This window comes from Microtus pennsylvanicus, chromosome 7 (genome assembly GCF_037038515.1).
Source record: "Microtus pennsylvanicus isolate mMicPen1 chromosome 7, mMicPen1.hap1, whole genome shotgun sequence".
Lineage (NCBI taxonomy): Eukaryota > Metazoa > Chordata > Mammalia > Rodentia > Cricetidae > Microtus > Microtus pennsylvanicus.
Genome location: NC_134585.1, coordinates 46772128 through 46793294, shown reverse-complemented (window position 1 = coordinate 46793294; position 21167 = coordinate 46772128). Strand labels below are relative to the sequence as shown.

General features: G+C 39.1%; 1 protein-coding gene across 1 annotated transcript in view; it reads right to left on the bottom strand.

The window, feature by feature from the left end:
• Pkhd1 (PKHD1 ciliary IPT domain containing fibrocystin/polyductin) overlaps window positions 1–21167 on the bottom strand; it is a 419145-nt gene that overhangs the window by 157728 nt on the left and 240250 nt on the right. The window contains exons 50-51 of the mRNA XM_075978902.1: window positions 14385–14450; window positions 7926–8054 (exon numbers count right to left, since the gene is read on the bottom strand). Of these exons, the coding sequence (XP_075835017.1) occupies window positions 7926–8054; window positions 14385–14450 (195 nt within the window). The remainder of the gene's footprint in view (window positions 1–7925; window positions 8055–14384; window positions 14451–21167) is intronic.

The window sequence follows — 21167 nt, the reverse complement described above, 5'->3', positions numbered from 1 at the left end:
CAGTGAGAACGTTTCTCAGGTGAATGAGAATATAAAGGGTTTGAAAAACTACCGATTAGAGAAAACTCTCATTAGTTCCAGCAAGTTAGCAAGCCATAAAGAGTGTCAGGGCCTACAGGAGTTTGCATCCCAAGAGAAGCGTCTAAGTGAGCCCTAATTAGCCCAGTGATTGAGTCAAGCTGAGATTGACAAATTGGAATTAGAGAAAGGGTGAAAATCTATCTCCACTTTATTCTATCATTATTTACATTTTATGTTCATTTTGTAATTTATAGGAAGCAAAAGTAGCTTCTCTTGTTTTAATTGACATTTCACTTTTATAAAGAAAAGAAAATAGATCTCAAGTTAACTTGGTATTCTTTCTACTTCTAGGTTGGTCACCTAGCAAGGGCACCAAGATATAGGATTTGCTGGCTAAATTGGGCCACTGGTATTCTTCCCTTGGGAAAGCCATGTGAATTCTTTGTCTCCAGTGTTTCATCTCATGAATTCAATCCTATGTAAGGGACCTAAGTCTAAAGCACAACCAACAAAGTTCTAAAATTCACTTCATGCATTTTTAGAAGGCAATTTACAGAAAAGGGTTGAAACGAGGAGACTAAAATTCTATTCTTCGCCTTGGTATAAAAATTTGAGAGGATAATATTAACTTAACATGTTGAGCGGTGTTTTACAATTTATAATATTCTTGCAACATGCTGATAGCCACCAAGTTTTTTTGCCAGTTCAACAGTCTCATATATTTTATAAAAATAAAAATTTCATGTATTTACTTAATACTAATAAAAATACAAACAACCGAAGCAAATAGATTACAAACAATTCCCCTTGTCTAATCTAAGGTTCAATATTACATTGGATTTTTGTACTTAAGTTACTTCAGGTAGTAAATCTAAACAGCACATTTTAGTAATTCAATATCGTAAAAAAAAATCTTCCTGGAAACAACTGTGGAAATACCTACAATTTACGATGAACTCTAGGTTTCTTGTTTTTGTGGCAGATGTACAAAGTTCACAGAAGGTTTATTAAACTTTCATTTCCAGAGAGAGTTCCATCCATTGCTTTAGATAATCTTTCTATTGGCTTATTTCTATTTGATGACAAAAGTGTGTTTCCTTGTAGATGCCTTCCTTCAAGATGCCTTCCATCCTCATGTTCCAAATAATGCCCCCCCCAAACAGTGTAGCTGTTGTCTCATTATTTTCTGTATTGAAACGAAGGTCTCTAAATATTTTTTTTAATGTATCTGCTTATGTCACCATAGTCCTCTGTCCTTCGGAGAGGTTCCTAGCTGTGTATAAGGACTGTGGGCACAGACAGAAGCCAAAATACTGCTGTACATCCCAGTGTCACAATAAGGGATGTTACCTTAGAAGCCTCGTTTCTTTGAAGTGCTGAAGATTATCGTTTACCAGAAAGGAGCCTGGGCCATAACACTAAGCATTACAGATAACACAAAAGGCAAGGAAATTCAATCCTTGAACCAATCTGTCTCCCAGAGCTCTGAACTTTTGATTCATACAGGCTAACATAACCTAAGTAAAAATCTGCCCCCAGAAGAAAGACAACACAAGCTTAGCTCGCCCTAAACACCTTTTGAATTGAGTCAGATACATCTGCTCTTAATTACCTACATACACATACACACATGTAAACACACATACAGTGGTAGATTAAAGACAGCTGTAAATGCTTAGCTAGTCTTCTCTGTCAGCTATGAAGACTAGCACTCCTCCCACGAATTTGAGCTGAACTTTGGGCCTTTCCTGACTAACAGAATGTGCCAGCCAAGATGTTCTGAGGCTGTGAGGACTGGCTCAGAAGGAGCACATGTTTCCCCTAGCTTTCATCGCCCGCCTACTCTGGTGGCACTCTCTTAGGCTACTCGTGTTTGGATGCCACAACCATGCTCTGGGAAAAGCCAATGAGTTCCAAATAGAAACCCTATGAGGAAAGTATCAGAGTCCTCTTAGCCAGTTTTCCTGGATAAGCTGCCAGGCACTAACCAATATTAAGAGCAGGTCACATTCCTTCAAGTTGAGATTGCAGATGGCCAGCCCAGACACCATCTCATGATAGTAGATAATACAGACGAGAACCTCAATGGAAACACTCTAGTTTGATATTCCTCCACCAAATTGTGAGCAAAATAAAATCTATATTTTAAAAGGTTAGGTTTCTGTGGAGTTTAGAAGATAATAATAGAACTACAGAATATTCACAACTAGAAACACACATTCTGATGCCATGTATCAAAATAAGGACTCTGGTAATTCAAGTCTAAAAGCCCGTGTTTTCCATTTCTTAGTAAATCAGAAGAAGTCGGTGGCGGTCATCATGACTGTTTTTTTTTTAATCTCCTAAGTGTTACAAGACCAAAATGATAAGAACTATTCCAGCTAGAGAAACACTATAAATGTATATAATGTTTGGTTTATAAATGGTATCATATATCTAAATATGTATATACAAGCCATCCTAAATTAGACATAGACTCAACTAGTGAAACGAAGTAAGTAAATGAAGTCAATTACTTTCATTCATTCCTGGTTGCTTTCTTTATGTCTGTGTGGGGGTATGTGTGTGTGAGCACAAGTACCCATGGAGTTGAGAGCATTGGATCTCACTAGACCTGGAATTGTAGGGAATTGTGAGCCACCAAGTGTGGGTGCTAGAAACCAAAACCGAGGTCTCCTCTGCTAAGACCACTACCAATTCTTACCATTGACCATTTCCCCACCCCAAGTAAAACCAATTTTATGATTGTATCATTTTACAGAAATCTGTCCTTTCATAAATTACTTTCTAGGTATAATCATCTTGCCTTACATCACCAATATTTTACAATGTTTTGCAGTTTAACCAGGAAATGCCTTAAATGTTGCCATGTCTGAATGCCACATGGCTTTGATGAGACTCTCTGGTGTTCAAAGTACCCAAGGATTGAAAAACAGAGCAAACAAAAGGACCATTATAAAAGAAAAAACAGTACCCCCCATTCATGTCATCAAATAAGACTAGTTCAAAGCAAGAGAGGAAATGAAACTGAGACTTCTACCATCACATACACACTGAGAGAAATTCCAGAGGGTACATGACATGTACCCAGGTACTTTGAAGTAGAATCCTATCTTTTGGGATTATGACACATTCTCCTTCCATTAAAACCTCACTGTAGTGTGTGTGTGTGTGTGTGTGTGTGTGTTTACCAAGACTGAGAGAGCTCGTCTAGAAGATATTCTGGAAGCATCTTATATAAATCCTCTCACTCTCAAGTAAGTTCAGGCCACTATATGAAGTGAAAAGTTAAATGAATTGCTTTGCCAGCTGATCAACTGTTCTTTAGGAAGGTTTGGGTTTGGTGTCTTAGATTAGATAAAACTTGTTCTCAATACTTAGGACATCTAGAATGGATAGAGCTAATTCTTCCAGTACTGATGAGGCAACGCAGATGTAAGAAGCAAGATTATCATGCATTAAACCACAGGATCAAGTTCTTCACAATCTCCTCAGCTTACTGCTTTTAATACCACAGGGAGACATTTACAGCCTTCTTGGAGTCCAATGTCAATAAAGACAGACCACCTTAAAGAAAAATAGCATCATTTTAAAGACAGTGGTGCCTTAGACTGGTAGATAGTGATGCCTGGAACTGGGGTAGTAAAACCCTGTTTTTATGGAAAAGGATGGGTCTGAGGTCATTCCATAAAACTGATTTCCCAGAAAATGGAAATAGGCAATTTACTCTAAGAATTTTATTGAAAAATTATGCTATTCTATTTGAATAATGATGGGAATGTTCTACACATTTCCTTTATTAATGAATTAAAATACACAAAACACCATAAAATTATATTAGAGGTTCAAAAGTATCACTTAAATCTTCTTTACCAGTCACTTTCATTTTGTAAAATCAGCAGTTCCATTAAAATCGTATTATGCAAAAATGGGTTTTTACTGTAATAATAGTTATTACCTATTTAGCTCCCAAGGATGTTGTGAAAATTAAATAATAAGCCTTTGGAAAGCAAATACAAAGTGTCGCTAATATCAGAGGCCAAGAGGGGCAGTCAGGTGGCAACGAGGAAGGGAGAGAACACTCCTACACACCACAAATCACAGCCTTCACCTCCGATTCCATTACTACAAACAATTGAAGCAGTGGTCATGTGGGCTGATGAGATTTCATTTCATCTTCTTAATATTATGATATATTAATCTCAGCCCTCATGTTATATAGATGAGGGTCATTTACACAATTGGTAAATGTCAGGAATCCAATAGGAAACCCAGGTTTGTCCTCTTTGATGGCTCACGTTATATCCATTGAGGAATTCCCCATTTTCCCAGCGTCTTATAATTGTGTTATGAATTCGTACCCCATCTTTCGCAGTCCATTTCACATATCTGTTCCTCCAAGACCCACTTTTCCTCTCTTCCCTGAAGACAGTTGGCATATAAGCACACTGCATTTGTTGTAGTTTGAGATTATTATTATTCATTGTATGTTTTATTAACACAGTTAAATCAGGGGAAGTCTGAGAGTGAGTATAGCTTCCTCACTTTCAGTGCCTAAATATGTGATACATAAACTCAGACACAAGGCAAAGGATTTTTACCAGTGGTTCACTGTGATAGGCTCCCATCTAAGCAGTTCCTCTGTTGTTGGTTTTTTGTTTGTTTGTTTTTTGTTTTTTGAGAAAGGGCTTCTCTGTGTAGCGTTGGTGCCTGTCCTGGAACTTGCTCTATAGCCCAGGCTGGCCTTGAACTCACAGTGATCTGCCTGTCTCTGCCTCCCGGGTGCTGGGATTAAAGGCGTGCGCCACCACTGCTCAGTTTCTTCCTCTACTCCCCTCTGGTTTTCCAAGAGCAAATATGTCATACATCAAATTGGTTTGTTTATTTCAAGTTAAAGGAAAAATATGAAGAATAAATATTAAAATAAAATTTTTGTGTAGACTGATTTTCATGAATCAAAGCAGGTGGATAAGGTAACTTTAAAAAGAGACAGTGATGCAATAAAGAAAGCTAGGTATGGGTCTTAATGGTAAAGTAATTGCCTAGAACATACAAGGCTCTGGGTTTGAATCCTAGTGAGTGATTGCGCACACACGTGCTTGTACGCATGAGTGCGTGTGTGTGTGCACATGTGTATGTATGAATGTGCATGTGTGTGTGCTGTATGTATATCCATATGTATAACTATGCTTACACATATGAGCATAAGTGATATATGAGTGAGAGACAGAGAGGGGAGAGAGAAGGAGAGGGAGCAAGAATATCCAGTGCTGGTTTCCTGTGTGACCATCTTTACTCATTAACCGGGTAGAATCAGAGTGGGTGACCTCACATTTCCATGTCCCAGATTCCTCATCTGTAAAAACATGGATAGGAACGGGATCTACTTACAAAGCAGGTATAAGAACCAAGTGAAAAAGTCGCCATAGGAGAGCATAGTCGGTAACACACCCCAGGTGCTCTTATCAGAAAATAGAATCATTCACATTTCTTAGGAATCTGTTCAAAGGATAAGAAATAGTTTTTCATGGACGAGTACAGTCTTGAAGTTGTCCTGTGCAAAAGCTTTCAACCTCAGAGATTTGCTTTTGCTGTTCAATTACAGCTGACAGCATTAAGCTCATGTCCTTCATCCAAGTAGCAGATAATATCTAACTTGTGAACCCCCTTGAATGGAAGAAGTTTGGGAACTAGGGAAACAAAAGCAATCACGAAAGGGTGAAGAATTCAGGCATAGGCAAATCTACAGGGAAGTAGATTCATTATGAAGACCTATCAGAGGCCAGAATATCAAGAAGATTCGTCAAAAAAAAACAACACTTCTGTCCCAGCCCCAACATTGAAAAGCACAAATGGATTTAACTGCTGGGCACAATGAGGCCATCTGCTGGCAGAAGAGCAAGGAAACACAATGGGCAAAGGGCAAGGTTTTCATTACCTAGTCCGCGGCTCCTTTATCTCACCTCTCTTTTTACTTGAATGCAAAATGTAACAAACAATAACTGGAGATGTTTTAAACCCCTCTCCTCTTTCCTTCTCATAGTAACACAGCTGGGCGTCTTAAAAGATAATTCTATATATCCTATACCTGCAGCTGAATTCCCAGCCCTCCTTTCCCTACACCATTGATTTGCGTGTTTCCGAGCAGCTTCCTGAAGAACTCAGGCCTGTCATCTGAGCTGATGATGATCACAGGGGATGAAGGGAAACGGAAAACACCAAGGGCTCCCAGGCATCGGAGCAGACAGTCAACATAGCTTGCAACACCAAGCAAGAGAGTTGAGACTGCTGCCGTTTGTTCAGCATCAAAGCCCCAAAGATACTAGAGGCTTGGAACAAACTTCCTGCATGGAGTGAGAGAAATTGTCAGCTTCATGGGAAAACCACAGTCTGGGGCAAATCTACTGGCTAGATTGATCAAAGACAAGTCTGAAAAAGGAGAGATTTTTTTTCTTTGCAGTATAGGAATGACTCATAAGCCTATTGATTCAAAAAGTTCCATCCTCCATTGAAGACATAGGTGGATAATGGGGATGACGATATTTCAGGTTTGCATTTGACAGCACATTTGGCTTACCATTCATCTTTCTATGCGGTTGCAACACATCACTAAGGGCTTCCAAGGGACCAGGGTGCTTTGTCTGACTCTGACATTGTCAATAACACGAACAACGTATCTACTCTATTTTTACTTTTCTCTTAGTCCTTTTGGGAAGGAAACAAGCTCTGCTGCATAAAAATAAGGCACTAGAATCAAATTGTTTGGGTTCAAATCCCCACTCTTCTGAATTGCAAGTTTTGCAACTCTGAGCTTGTGTGTTACTCAGCTGTCATGAATTTCTGTCTTTCTGTCTGTAAAATGAAGACAATAGCTTTACTTTATTTGCAAGGTCGTTCTGAGGGTTAACTACATAGGCAAAGAATAGCCCTGATACACAGTTAGTGTTCAGTAAATCCGTGACATTATTAGTGAATCACAGACGGACAAGTGTTCTTTCCCCATCTCAGATCTTTTGTTTACTGTAACCTTGAGATATTCACATTGACCATAAATGGAATTAAGTTTTGTGGTGCTCAATATAAATGCTCTAGTTACCTGGAACTTCAATGGACTTCTTTTTAAGGAAAATGAATGTTGTAAATGCAGATTGCTTTGGTGTATTTCTGAAATTATCTTTTTTTCTACATCTATTCTCTTCCATTGATTCAAATTAGTTTTAAAACTAATAATAGTGTACAATATACAAAGGAATCAATTTCAGAAGTGAAGACAATCATCAGAACAGTAGAATTTTTGCCAACTATTCATTATGTCAAAGAGTTAATATCTAGAATATATGTACAAAGAGAAAGAGTTGGAGATGTCGCTTCGTGGTAGAGTGCATGCATAGTATATATAAAGTCCTCAATTCAATCCCTAGCACCCAAACAAATAATTTAATTAAACACCAAAAGAAAAAATAATCTAGTCATTAAATAAACAGATGAATTTGATTGATAGTTCTCAAAGAAGGAAAGACAAATCCAATACATATGTGAAAAGTACTCAATATTCTTAATCATAAAGAAAATGAAAATCAAAACCACACTGAAGATTCCATCCTAGCAAAATGGCTACCAATAAGAAAACAAATGATGACAAACGCTGGCCAGAGGGGGGAGGACCACTCACTCATTACTAGTGGGAATGCAAACTGATTCAACCACTCTATGAAACAATATAAAGATTCCTCAAAAATTCAGAAAGTTTCTCTCCTATATCAACTTGCCTAAGGGGTCATAAAAATAAGTAGCTACTCATTTCTACTGTTTCTCTGTCTTGCATTACACCATGAAATGTTACCGCTGATCAGATTTGGTTCAGTTCAGTTCATCTGTTTCCGCTCACAACTGGTTTCACTCACTGGGTAAAATCAAGACGTCATCACCAGATCCTGGAAGGGTTTGGTTGTATCCTCCCCAGCCTTCTGCAACATCCTTCCACGTTTCAGGAAGGGACCATTTTAAAGCTGATTCAGGTACAGATGTAGAAGCTGAAATACACAGGAAAGGTGCAAAGTTAACTATGAAAACCCAAATCTTTGTGACAAGGTCAAGCATCTATTGTTAATTTATGACTGGTATTTTCACCTTTCAAAGGAGCTGCTTTGAGTATTATAAGTTTCTATAAATGTACCACATTTTCCTTATCCATTCTTTGGTTGAGAGGCATTTAGGTTGTTTCCAGGTTATGGCTATGGCAAACAATACTGCTAAGAACATAACTGAGCACATGTCCTTGTGGTACAATTGAGCATCCTTTGTGTATATACCCAAAAGTGGCATTGCTGGGTTTTGAGGAAGATTGTTTCCTAATATTCTGAGAAATCACCATACTGATAATCCAAAGGTACATTTACACACTGAAGTACTACACAGCAGAAAAAGTAATGGCATCCATTTGTAGGCAAATGGATGGATCTAGAAAACATTTTGAGTGAGGTAACCCAGACCCAGAAAGACAAATATCATATGTACTCACTCATAAGTGGCTTTTAGACATAAAGAAAAAAACAGCCTACAATTCACAATTCCAGAAAACCTAGATAACAATGAAGACCCTAAGATAAACATACATGGATCTAATCTACATGGGAAATAGAAAAAGACAATTATTCTACTGAATAAATTGGGAGCATGTGGACTATGGGAGAGGGTAGAATGGGAGGGGTGAGGAAGGAAGGGGAGCAGAAAAAAATGTATAGCTCAATAAGATCAATAAAAAAATTTTAAAAAGAAGTTTCTATAAAACATTTCATAGCAGGAAAGCAAACTATTACCCAATTCTTACACTTTGGGAAAATATATTGCAAGCTTATTAAACATTAGCATTCTTCTTCATTATAGATATTATTTGTGCTTATTATGGATTATTTTGAAAATGCTAATAAAGAAAAGCTAATAATTACCCAGAACCTCACCACATAATAATTACCACAATCAAACTTTTATTTATGTTTCCTCCCATCATATCTCAGTGTTATTATATAATTGAAATTATATCAGTTCCAGTTTTATTTTGTAAGATTAGTTATTTTTCTTATGTACTTTCTAATGATATTAAAGCTCTTGGTAAACAAAATTTTAACAATTACACAGTATCTATCATACTAGAATCCATTAGTCTCTCTCTGTAACATCCAACATGTAACATCTTTCTAATGATAAACAAAGTGATGCGGGTAGTCTCTCTGCACAGCTAACCATAATCCTGATTATCTTTTTAAAATGGATTCTTTCTTGGAAAGGGCAAGTCATAGTATGAGCTTCTCACAGCTCCTGAAGTATAAGAATGGCACTCGTATGACATGGACACTTCTTGGGATAGTAACTTATGTGCAGATCATTTTTCTTTATTGATTCTGTCCCTGACCATTAGCATTCTAATGATACCACAATCATGTGACTGATAACCACTAACCACTTTATAAAGAGACTCTTAGAACTACATTACGGACATTGCCATGCTGAGCTGTACCCAGCTGCCTTTCTCTGCTTTTGTTGTGATTTTGCTCTTTTCCATGATACACTAGCACAACTAGGGGCCCAAAACAGCCACAAAAAATAAAGATGAAAGGCCACCTCTTGACAGGGTGAAGAGAATCTCTTCCATTAGTGATTAGTTTCACTAAGCATAAAAAATGACCATCATCTTTATTCAGGATGTTTCTAATAGGGGTGTAAGTCCCAGATAAACTTTAAGAGCATTATCTCTGTTTCCAGGCAACTAAGAGTCTATGTCAGTAAATACTAGGGAGATAAAAAACTTGCATGTAGATTGAGAACAGCTCTCTTTTAAGAGAACTTTCCTGAAGGAAGTAGTAACTGACCAGCATTTCAAAGACTTAAAGTTTCTGTAGGCAAAAGGCTGAGAAGGGGTGAAGGCCCTCGTTCCAGATGGAAAAATGCACATAAGCATATGCAAGATCGAGAAGTGAGATGTTGAGAGGGAAATCAAAAGAAGCTTTGTGAGACAGAGTTAGAAAGAAGCAAAAGATGAGTCTGAAAAAATAAGGAGTGCTCAAAGAGTGAAATATTATGAAGGCAGAGAGGGTAAAGATTTCAAGACCGTTAGGGTAAATGTTGATGAGTTCTGTCAACTTCTAACAAACTGAGCAGATGGCAGGCATTTGGGATAAATTTGAGGTATCCGGCCGAGCGGTGGTGGCGCACGCCTTTAATCCCAGCACTTGGGAGGCAGAGGCAGGTGGATCTCTGTGAGTTCGAGGCCAGCCTGGTCTACAAGAGCTAGTTCCAGGACAGGAACCAAAAAGCTACGGAGAAACCCTGTCTCGAAAATCCAAAAAAAAAAAAAAAAATTGAGGTATCCGGTTGGAGATGCATGGCAAAGAATAGATTCTGAAAGGAAAGAGATAACACGAAGAAAAAAGGTGGGTATGGCTGTCATCCGCCATTAGATATCTTTCGGTATTTGAAGATGAATGTAATATCACCAAAGATAGCAGAATGAGTAGACATAATCCCTGATGTCAGAAGCATAGGGAAAACCTGCCAGTTTTTCTATCAGTGCTCAAATCTGAAGCATTAATGGTTTAATTTGAGTTCCAGAATAGCTCAAAAGCATGCAGAAGTTATAAACAATTAGCACATAAATATACCACACAGCCTGGGAATAAAGCGCTTCTTAGAGCAGGCCTATCTCAGAAAGAAGCTTTACAAATAGTTTATAAATACTAAAACTGCAGTGCCTTTCTATGCTTCGTCTCTATTGTGCCTCCTTCTCAAATGGGGCTCAAACAGTCCAAAGGCTTAAGAGCATTTGCTGATATAACCACTAACTAGTATCACAGAGGCCAGGCATGGTTTTTGATGTTCTATATACAGTAATTTATCCTATACTCAATATCAAGGCTCTTCAGAACTTCACAAAGACCCAAATGAAAGAAAACAGAAAAACAGTTGCTTCAAATTTATATCACAGATGGTGGAAACAAACATCCTGCACCTCTGCCATCTTCACTCCAGTTTATAAAAGACCGGAATTATTTTCAGTCTCACCACCCAGCCCTTTCAGTGACAATATTAATGTTGAATGTTACGTACAAGTTCCAATCTGCCTTAGACCCTTATTCAGTTTCTTGTTAGTTACTAGATTTCTATATGACTTCTATATGGCTCATATTGCACTGAAAGTTGGGGAGAGAAAATGAACTCTGAGTTTTAAAAAAGCAGTCAGCCATATACTGCTTATCTTTTCTTGGAATCTTGTGTAATAGAATGAATCAAGAAGAAATCTTGTTAACAGTAAAATTCTGTAAAAGGTAGTGCAACTATTAAGTTTAGCAAGCAGGCCATGTGTGATCAAGATGAGATGATCATCAGAAAAGCTTCCTCTTGCAGTAGATGGCAGGGAACATAGAGACTCACAAGTTCACAATGTGCAGACAACAAGAGAATTTGGAGGAGTACCCCTAAATTGGATGCCTTTATCAAACCCCTGTCCCCAAGGCTCAGGAACCTATATGCAAGGCGATGCAGAAAGATTGTCAAAGCCGGAAGTGATGGGCAACTCCAAGGAGACAGCATCTTCCAGACACAATAGGACTGATACAGATATGAACTCACAGAGACGGTGAAAGCATGCCCAAGACCCATTCCAGGTTCAAACCAAATAAAATATCAGCAGTGAAAAAAGGAAGTGCATGCCAAGTTCCACACCCTAACCCAGAAGCTGTTTGCAAACGATGAAGAGAAAATCAGTTTCCTCCAATAGAATGTCACGGGGTGTATCAAACACACACACTCAAGTGCAAGTCCCATGCCCAAAAGTAGTTAGTCAACAAAAAACAAACTCCATATTTGTGTATGTGAGTGTGTGAGCGTTTATTTATTTTTTTGGTTGATATTGTTCTGGGACATTTTGGCCTTTTGAGAGGGAAGAAAATTGTTTGTGGTGGTGCACGCTGGTAGGATTTTTGCTGAAGGAGGCAGAGGCAGGCGACTCACGAGAGGGAAAAAGGAGAGGGCAGGGTGTAATGAAGTTTGGTAAGTGGGAAGGATCTTGGAGGTACAGGGGATGGGAAAGTGTTGATAAAACTGCGTTGTATGAACAAAATTACAAATAAAAAAGAGAGACTTCCTAGTGCTATGGTTGAGGTAGAATCCATAATACAGAAGACTGAGCGGTGCCCTGGAGGTAGAAAAAGACGAGCTCATATTGGACCATCCAAAATAATCATTGCTTTTAGCAACGAAGGGTGTGAGCCTTTTCTCTTCTCCCAAACCTTCAGATCACCTTTGGTGAGGACCAACGTTTATAACAAATGTGCATCCTACTTCTCTATATAAATTTCTTAATCAGCAGCAGTTCAAACTTGAAGTGCTCTCAAGCTGAATATATCAGCCAAATATTGCCATCTACCCCTTCCCTCTCCACTCCCCTCCTCCTGGATTTCTGTGACTCGGCACTGAGAAAGGTGGTCTTTTAGGAAGCACTCATGATAAATAACAGTTACAAGGAGATTCGTCACACATGGTATTGGGGGGACGTTGGTTGTTTGATTCACACTGGTTTCTTGGCATGGTCCTAGAATTTTCCTGTCTACCGTATCCTCACAATAACCTCCACCGTGTTGTTTTAGTTTTTTATATAACAAGCTGTCTATTAATGGATTAATGGAGAGACTCTTTGAAGCATATTCTCAAAAGTTTCAACTGCATTACTTACTCATATTGAAGCTTGCAATAGGTCAACACATAGGTAGAACTTCACTAATCATTATACCCTTGTTGATGAAAAACTAGTGTTGATAGTGCAATAATTGCAATTTCTCCATAGACTGTTAAATAAAATGCACTGCCATATTTTAAATTTATTTTTAAACTTTATATTCTTTATCATGGAATTCAAGGAACTCCCTGGAATTCTCTTGGCTGAAGTAGTTTTCTGATGTATTGTTTCTGTGGTTTCATAGGCTTTGCAATACTTTTCTGCCCTAAGTTATGTAAGAGAGGAAAACTGGCTGTGATTTTCTTTCACATGTAGATTAATATATATATATACATACATATATATATCACAAATAACATAAGCATATTAGAGGCAACATGGTATAGCAAACAATACAGTACTGAGGTATGTGAGGGCTCACTGAGACTCAACCACTGAATGCTGACATAACTATGTAAACTGTTTAATATCTAGGCACCACATGTAGTCCCGTATACAGTAAAGGACCCCAGCTCCAGACAGCCTTTCCAACCAATATGAACCTATGAAATATGGACTCTCCCAATTTTGTGGGATTTGAAGACAAGATTTTCCAAGAGAAAAAAAATGGTAATAGTTATTTAAAAGGGAATGTTAAATTAATTACTTTTATTTATTTATTTATTTGACACCTGCCAGAGTCAATAAGACATTATAAAGGTAAGAACCATTTTTATTGCTCATGGTTGTTACACACAGACACACACACACACACCACACCACACCACACCACACCACAAAGAGATACCTTATAGAGAGGCAATCAATAAAGTGGGAATTTTGAGGCAACTAAAGGCAAAGGCAGAATGAAGATGGAAGGTAGACAGACACATGGAAGCCGCCGTGAAGTCAGTCTTAACTGCACTTACCGCAATATAAGAAGCAAGGACTGGTAGCCAAAAGTCCTTCCCTTAGCTTAGTGCAGTAACTCGACATCGTTTGTTTTTTAATTGAAATGGAAGAATTGGAACGTTTTTAATTAGTATGATTCTTCTGTGACATAACACAAATATCCCCCTGATAATCAAAGGGAACCCTGCCTTTGAAAGGCTTTATTCCTCCTGCAAATGCACAGTTAAACTGACTCACAATAAACAAAAACAAACTGAGACATACATTAAAAGGTGGTTATGAGATGTTTAGTCTTTGGGACTTCGGCTCTTTTGAGTTAGCAGGATCTCACAGAACCATCTGACTTTTGAGGAGCGTTTGTTTATCCTGATTTCCTGAAATTACCAGGAACAATTAAAGTTTAGAGATACCCTGGATTTTTTCTCTCCATTTGGAGGGGGCCTAATGGCCCATCTGCAGATCTGGAATCCCGCATGCACATATGGCTCATAATTTATGAAATGTGCTTATTTACATGTTACAATTCTTACATCCTATTGTTTTGAAAGGCAAATGCATCCTATATCTTCCCTTGACATTCAGGCATACATTGAATTATAGGACAGCACAGCACAGCACGGTCAGGCTCAACAGTGTGAGAGCTGAGGCTTGCCTGTTCATAAACAAAGAAGAGGAGGGACCCATAGAACCACGGGAGGACATTTTGCTCTGGTGGACATTCTCTCTAGTGTTTAGTACTCACCTGAAACAGTCGGAGGCACACCTTCCCTCACCTGGAGAAACACCTGAACTTGGCCTTCACCTGAAACTAAAAGAAAACCAAACAAGGTGAGTGAGATGCCAAGATACCCCACATAGAGGAGAATCACAGCGTTGCATTTTCTTCTTCCCACCCAAAACAAAATCGGGAAATGAAAGAGGAAAGGAGTCCTTGTTAATTAAGAGAGCGCTTCATTTCTACCATCCTATTTTGTTTGCATTGATCTGATTAAGTAGAATGGCAGAGGGATAAGCAATGAAGGAGGAAAACACTTGAGCATGCGCTCTGTGGAGGCCACTGAGGTCCAGCAGGTGTGCCTGATTTCCTATGTCCATAACTGTGTGGGCTCAGTTTGTAGAGTGCATGTATTGCTCACCAACAGAGTTGAGATCACCCATGAAATGTATTTGCTTTACCTTTTCCCAAACAAATTGTCCTTTTAATGAAGGTTTTCCCTCACCCTACTCCCCCTATCTTCTCCCTTCTTCCAAACCAACCAAGCACATTTAAAAGGCCCGGGGTTCATTAATTTTAAGTGTTCAATAAATTAGTGGGAATAATCAAAAGGCCTGATTCTTTCTGATAATGACAATTTGATGTCAGTATAAACCAGTAGATTAAGCTGGGAACATATGCTCCTTTGCCAAGAGAGGCTGCTATAATTAAATAGTGAATGCATCTACAAGGTGCTCCCATGCCTGATTAATTAGTAATCAGGTGCACGAACTCTATCTTTCGGGTAACACCTTGTTTCTTATTGGTTAATTACCTTTCTGCCTTATTCGATGTCATGGGAGCGAGCCCTTCCCATCACTGTAGGACCCAAGGTAGCTGCAGGCTGCAGCCTCGGGGTCTTGGCCAAACTCATGCTATCCGTTTCTGTTTCACTGGGACCCTAAACTCTTTCTTCCATCACAGATGGGACAGAACAAATGTCATTCTTTTTAATTACAAAGCATACGCTTCAGAACATTAGAAGGAAAATAATCCCCAAAGAGATCCAAGATGAGGTCTCTCCAATTCTGCTGCTCCCATTTTGCTCACTTTCTCATGTTTTTCAATTATAAAATACATGAGACTTGCCTTGCCCTTTATATCACCAAATCTAAGAGCAGGGACCTTGACAACACACTCTTGATATGTTCCTTTTGTGTGTATGTACATATGTATACATATGCATGTATATGGGATGGGCAGTGCATTCATGGGTGTGACACTTCTGTGTGAAAGGCAGAAAATAGCCTTAGGTATTGGTCCTTGGGTATTGGTCTTTGGGTATTGGTTCTCAGGTGTTGGTCCTCAAATATTGATATTTGAGTATTGATCCTTGGGTATTGATCCTGAGGTATTGGTCCTCAGGTATTGGTCATTGGGTGTCGGTCCTCTGGTGTTGGTCCTCAGGTATTAGTCCTTGTTTGATACAGAACTCTTCCTTGGTTTTCTGCTGAATATGCTATGCTTTTGTAGAATTCTGTCTCTGCCTCCCATCTTAACACAGAACACTGGGTAGAATTACACACATGCACTATGTATATTGATTCTAATTATTTAAAGTCAGTCTTTAAGCTTGCATGGCTAGTGTTTTATCCACTGAGTTGTCTCCCTAGGCTAAACTGTTCTTTTCTATGATCATTTCTAAGATCGTCCTTAAATTATTATCTTCTTCTTGTATACTCTCTTATATCTCTCTTACATATTCATCTCTCTCTCTCTCTCACTCTCTCCTCCCCATCTTCTGTTCTTTCTTCCCTAATTAATGTGGCAGGAGAGATAGTACATTGGTTAAAAGTACTAACTGCTCTTCCACAGGACCCCAGTGCAATTTCCATCACCCATGTTGGCCAATTGCCTTTAACTCTAGCTCCAAAGGGTCTAATGCCCTCTTCTGGTCTTTGCAAGCATTGTATTCACCTACATAAACCCATACATAGGGCATATATATATATATACACATAATGACAAGTAAAATAAAAATAATTGCCATCACAGAACCTTCATCCAGCAACTGATGGAAGCAGATGTAGAGATCCACAGCTAAGCACTGGGCAGAGCTTCTGGAGACCAGTCGAAGAGAGTGAGGAGTAATAATATGAGCAAAGGGGTCAAGATCATGATGGGGATACCCACAGAAAGAGCTGATCTGAGCTAGTGGGAGCTCACTGACTCCAGACTGATAGCAGGCAAACCAGCTTAGGACCAATCTAGGCCCTCTGAATGTCGGTGACATTTGTGTGGCTGGGGAAGTCTGTGGGGCCACTGGCAGTAGGACCAAGATTTATCCCTACTGCTTGAACTGGCTTTTTGGAGCCCATTCTTTTTGAAGGGATACCTTTCTCAGAATAGATATAGGGTGGAGGGCCTTAATCCTGCCTCAAAGTGATGTGTCAGACTTTGTTGACTCCCCATGGGAAGCCTTACCCTCTCTCTGAAGAATGGATGGAGGTGGAGTGGGGGAAATGTGGGGGAGTGGGAGGAGAGGAGGAAGTGGGAACTGGGATTATTATGTAAAATGAGACGATTGTATTAAAAATAAACATATTAAAAATAAGTCACCAGTCAACCATCTCACCTTTTCGTTAAGGTCTAACATTTCACTTCTGTTTGCATGGTTTGGTGCCTTGCTAACATGAAAACCTGATACTAGTTTCACACCACTTATCTTGTTTGTTTTCAGTTCAACACTAATAATGTCATAGTAATTAGTAATTCAGGATTGTAACAGTAACTAACATCATCTCTAAATTTTGTTTTGTTTTGCTTTGTTTTACAGTGTTGGGGAAGCACCCAAAGTCTCTTGCCTGCTGGGCAGGCAATATACCTCTGAAGTACACTCAAACCCATAGTATTTAGTCCGGGGCTTCATTTTTCTTAGGTACCTTCTGAGGTTGGATGCTTCTGGGCATGTGTACGTTTTTATTTTCCTGGGCTGATTTACAAAACCCACATCCACAGTGTTCTAGTCTGGCTGCTCATACTAAACAATTAAAAGGCATTCTGCTTACTCCCAAAGATGTGAAAGAATAGTCATTTGCATAGTCGTAATGGTAATAATGATAATGTCAGTTTTCACTGGAATAAAAGAAAAGGAAAATACGGGCAAAAAATATCCTTAGAAAACATGAAAATAATGGCAAAGATAAAAGACCTTTCTGTAAGAGTCGGCATTAAGTAGTACCACCTAGTCAATCTCTAAGAAAGACAAATTAGAAAGTATTCCAGGAAACATCTGAAAATGGAAATTAAATAATTTAAAGTTGTTATGAAAGTCATTTTTATTCATGGTTTCCAGGCAGCATAGACTTCAGCAGCATTGTACATGTGTGGTCAGTGAATGCATTGTCTGTTTCATATGACACAGCTAGAGATATGGAAAGTAGTAATAGGTACATATCAAAAAACTTTTAAAAAACTTCACACACATTACACAATATCAAACCCTCAAAAACTAAAGAATAATAGCATAAGAGATACAGTTGGAGGAATAAAAATAGTAATTACTCTCCACATTAAATAGATCAAAAAATTAAAGTTAGAGAAAAAACAATTCATGCACCCCAAAGACCTTGAATGAAAAAGGCCACCACTCATATCCACACCCTGTAGTTACCACAGGATGGTTAGTGCTGGGGTTGAAGAAGCTACCCGTAATACAAAGAAATGGTGCCTAGAGTGAGCAGTTGCTGACACTGCACAGCCTCTACACATCCCCTCCAGTGTGACCCCCTCTACGCATCCCCTCCAGTGTGACCCCCTCTACGCATCCCCTCCAGTGTGATCCCCTCTATGTATCCCCTCCAGCTTGATCTCCTCTACGCATTCCCTCCAGTGTAATCCCCTACACATTCCCTCTAGTATATCCAGTGTCATTCCAAACGCAAACAAACACTGCAAAACTAAAAGTATACTGAAAACCTATTTTCCACTTTATTGCAGTGAAAGTGTCCCTCAGTTACAAGGGCAAAATTCAGAGGATCAGGGAAGACAGAGAAAAGCTATAAACAATAGGGAAGAAATCATCATAAGAGTATGGCTTCCCAAACTTCAATTTTGAACAACTGGAGTGAGCTCTGGGTATGCACATATGGCTCAGATGACAAAACATTCTCAAACATTTCTGAGTCTGAAGAGGCAACAGAGGATGGTGGGGAATACATGAGTGCTGGACCCCAATAGCAGAGATATGAATCCTTCCTGGTTCTTCCTCTTTCTACATAGGAACAACTAGCCATTTCTGACCCTCATTCCCATCAGCAGAATATGGGGGGGGGGGGGGTTGAAGGAGAAACTTATCGTGTTTTATAGAGTGAAGAAATATAAGACAGTACATGGCACACAGGAAGCAAATATTAGCTGTTGTTGGCACCACTATCATGGCATCCTCATCATTCTTGGCACCTGTTAACAAGGCTCCAGACATTGTTTTTCACGAGTGTTGCCTTTTCTCCAGCTGTATTCCATCAAGAGGAGCAACAGTATTACACGACTTAAAGAGATCTGTTTAATTTTACTGAATGTTTTAACTTCAAAAGACTGTAAAAGTGATGCGCCGTTCCTAATTTGAATAAAGAGAAGGAGGGATGAAAACCATTAAATAGAATGGGTATTGACTCAGGAAGAGTTTAAAGGCTTTATCCAAGCTGTGATATTGTGCACATGTTTTCTCTGAGATTGTAATTTCCAATTTTGTATTTGAAATATGAGGGTGGCTAATCATTTTTGTTTATAAGGGAAGCCCCATTGTTGATCTTTCCCAGACTGTAGGAAGTGGTCCTCAGAAACAGTGTTCGGGTCACTGGGTGACAAACTATTCTGGTAAATGCTATATGTTATAAGTAAGTCTGCTATAAACAGAGACATCTAAGAGAAAAACAGGCATTTTTTTTAAGAAAGTGGCTCCTGAAAAGAGAAAAAGAAGACAGTTATACAGATATACAGGAGGTGTATAAGTTAAGATGTTGTGCCTGTTGAATGTTGTCCTGTCCAGAGTCCTAGAAAAGAGGGGAGGGAGTATCCCCCACTCTTCCCTTAAGCAAGCCTAAGGAGTTTTTGAAGTTTTGGAAGGGAAAGTAAATAGCTATGCGTTCTAAGAGAAGTATGCCAGTACCTTCCAGGGCTGGCTTCCTAAGAGAGCTGTTGTGTTTGGTCCTTTCTCCGTGTTTCCATTCTTGCTGCCATGACTGTTGGATCTATTTCTTCTCTTAGGATCTGCTGTGAGCTTTCCTGAGCCCTGAACTTGACCTCATGCCCCCAAAGTTGTTGTCATCTGACTTAGCTGCAGGAAGCACTTACCTGCCAGTGAGTGCCAAGGCGACTTGAGTCATAGGATAATACATACTCCTGCCTGATTTTGGCATCACTAAGAAGCTGTGGGACTTATTTTTTCCCTCACAACACATGGTCCTTGGAAGGTACTTATGGAAAAAGAGGAAAATCCTATGTTCGAGCCTTCTTCTACCTCCAGTAATATTCACTCATGGGCAGCTGCTAATATTTTTTAGAATAACTTAATCAAGACTGACAGATATGTCTGCATTAATCATAGTCCTGAGAGCTGGCTCATTAAGCCTTCTTAATTAATGCAGAGAACAATAACAATTATGGGTCTGACTCAGAACAGTGTGTACCATATTTGTGTGGAGGCATTTGCAATGTCTTGGGCCTGCCTGCGCGTGCAAGCGTGCACACATACACACACACACACACACACACACAATTTTTTTCAGAAGGATCTGGAAATGACTATTCTGTTTACCCATGAGATAAATTTTTTTAAAAAAACAGTATTTACATAAGTACATAACTTCTTCTGGACTCTAACAACACAGCTTGTACTTGGGAACAGGTGTTCCTCTCAACTAAGAAGAGAAACTCTCATGGGAAAGACCCCTGCGGTCACAATAGTAACTGGAAGAAATCAGACAAAACTTTGCAAGTGACATTATCGTGCATAGCCATGATTTTGGTAGCATAGCATGTTTCTTTCAACTGACATTTCAGGTACTTTAGAAAGATAAAAGTATCCCATTAATTTCAATAGTTTTAGGGAATAGTGTTGCACATGACAAGGTTACATTTTAAAACTACAACAGTGTAAAAGTGGATTTTAAATATTAAGCAAATAATACAGAGGGCACGAAAGTATGAGGAAAGGGCTGGGTGTGACGGCTCACGCCTGTGATCCTAGGTCTCAGGAGGCTGTGGCAGCTGAGCCATCAACAAAAAGAGAATTGAATGGGGCAAAAGTCTAAGGATAAGGGTCATGTAGCTGAACGTAGCATCAGCTAAAACATACACGGTTTTCTTGCAAATAGAAGAAATGGTTTACCTGGCTAAGGATCCAACCTTAAATTCTAAAAAGATAGTGGGTGGGATAATAGATAAATAGAAAAGAAAAAAGCACAGAACCTAGGGTCGGATCAGCTCTGTTGGAATAAAGGTCACCTCACCTGTGACCCGTGTCAATCATGGTTTTCCACTTTGCATTACTAAGAATCATCTTCCTAAGCCTATAACTTCGAAAAGATCTATAAAAACTCATCTACGTTTCTCTCCCTTCCTTTCTTCCCAGCTCTTTCCCCTCCCCCCAACTCACCCACTTCTTCCTTCATTCTCTCTGCTACCCCTCTTGATTTTTTTTCTTTTGGAACAGGGACTTCTATAACCAGGAAGCAAAGAATTCCTTTGCTCATCGCAAGCTTCTTCCCACTCTCTAGATTTTTTTTAACTATAACGGTTAGTATATTTCCAAGTCAATCGGCTACATTA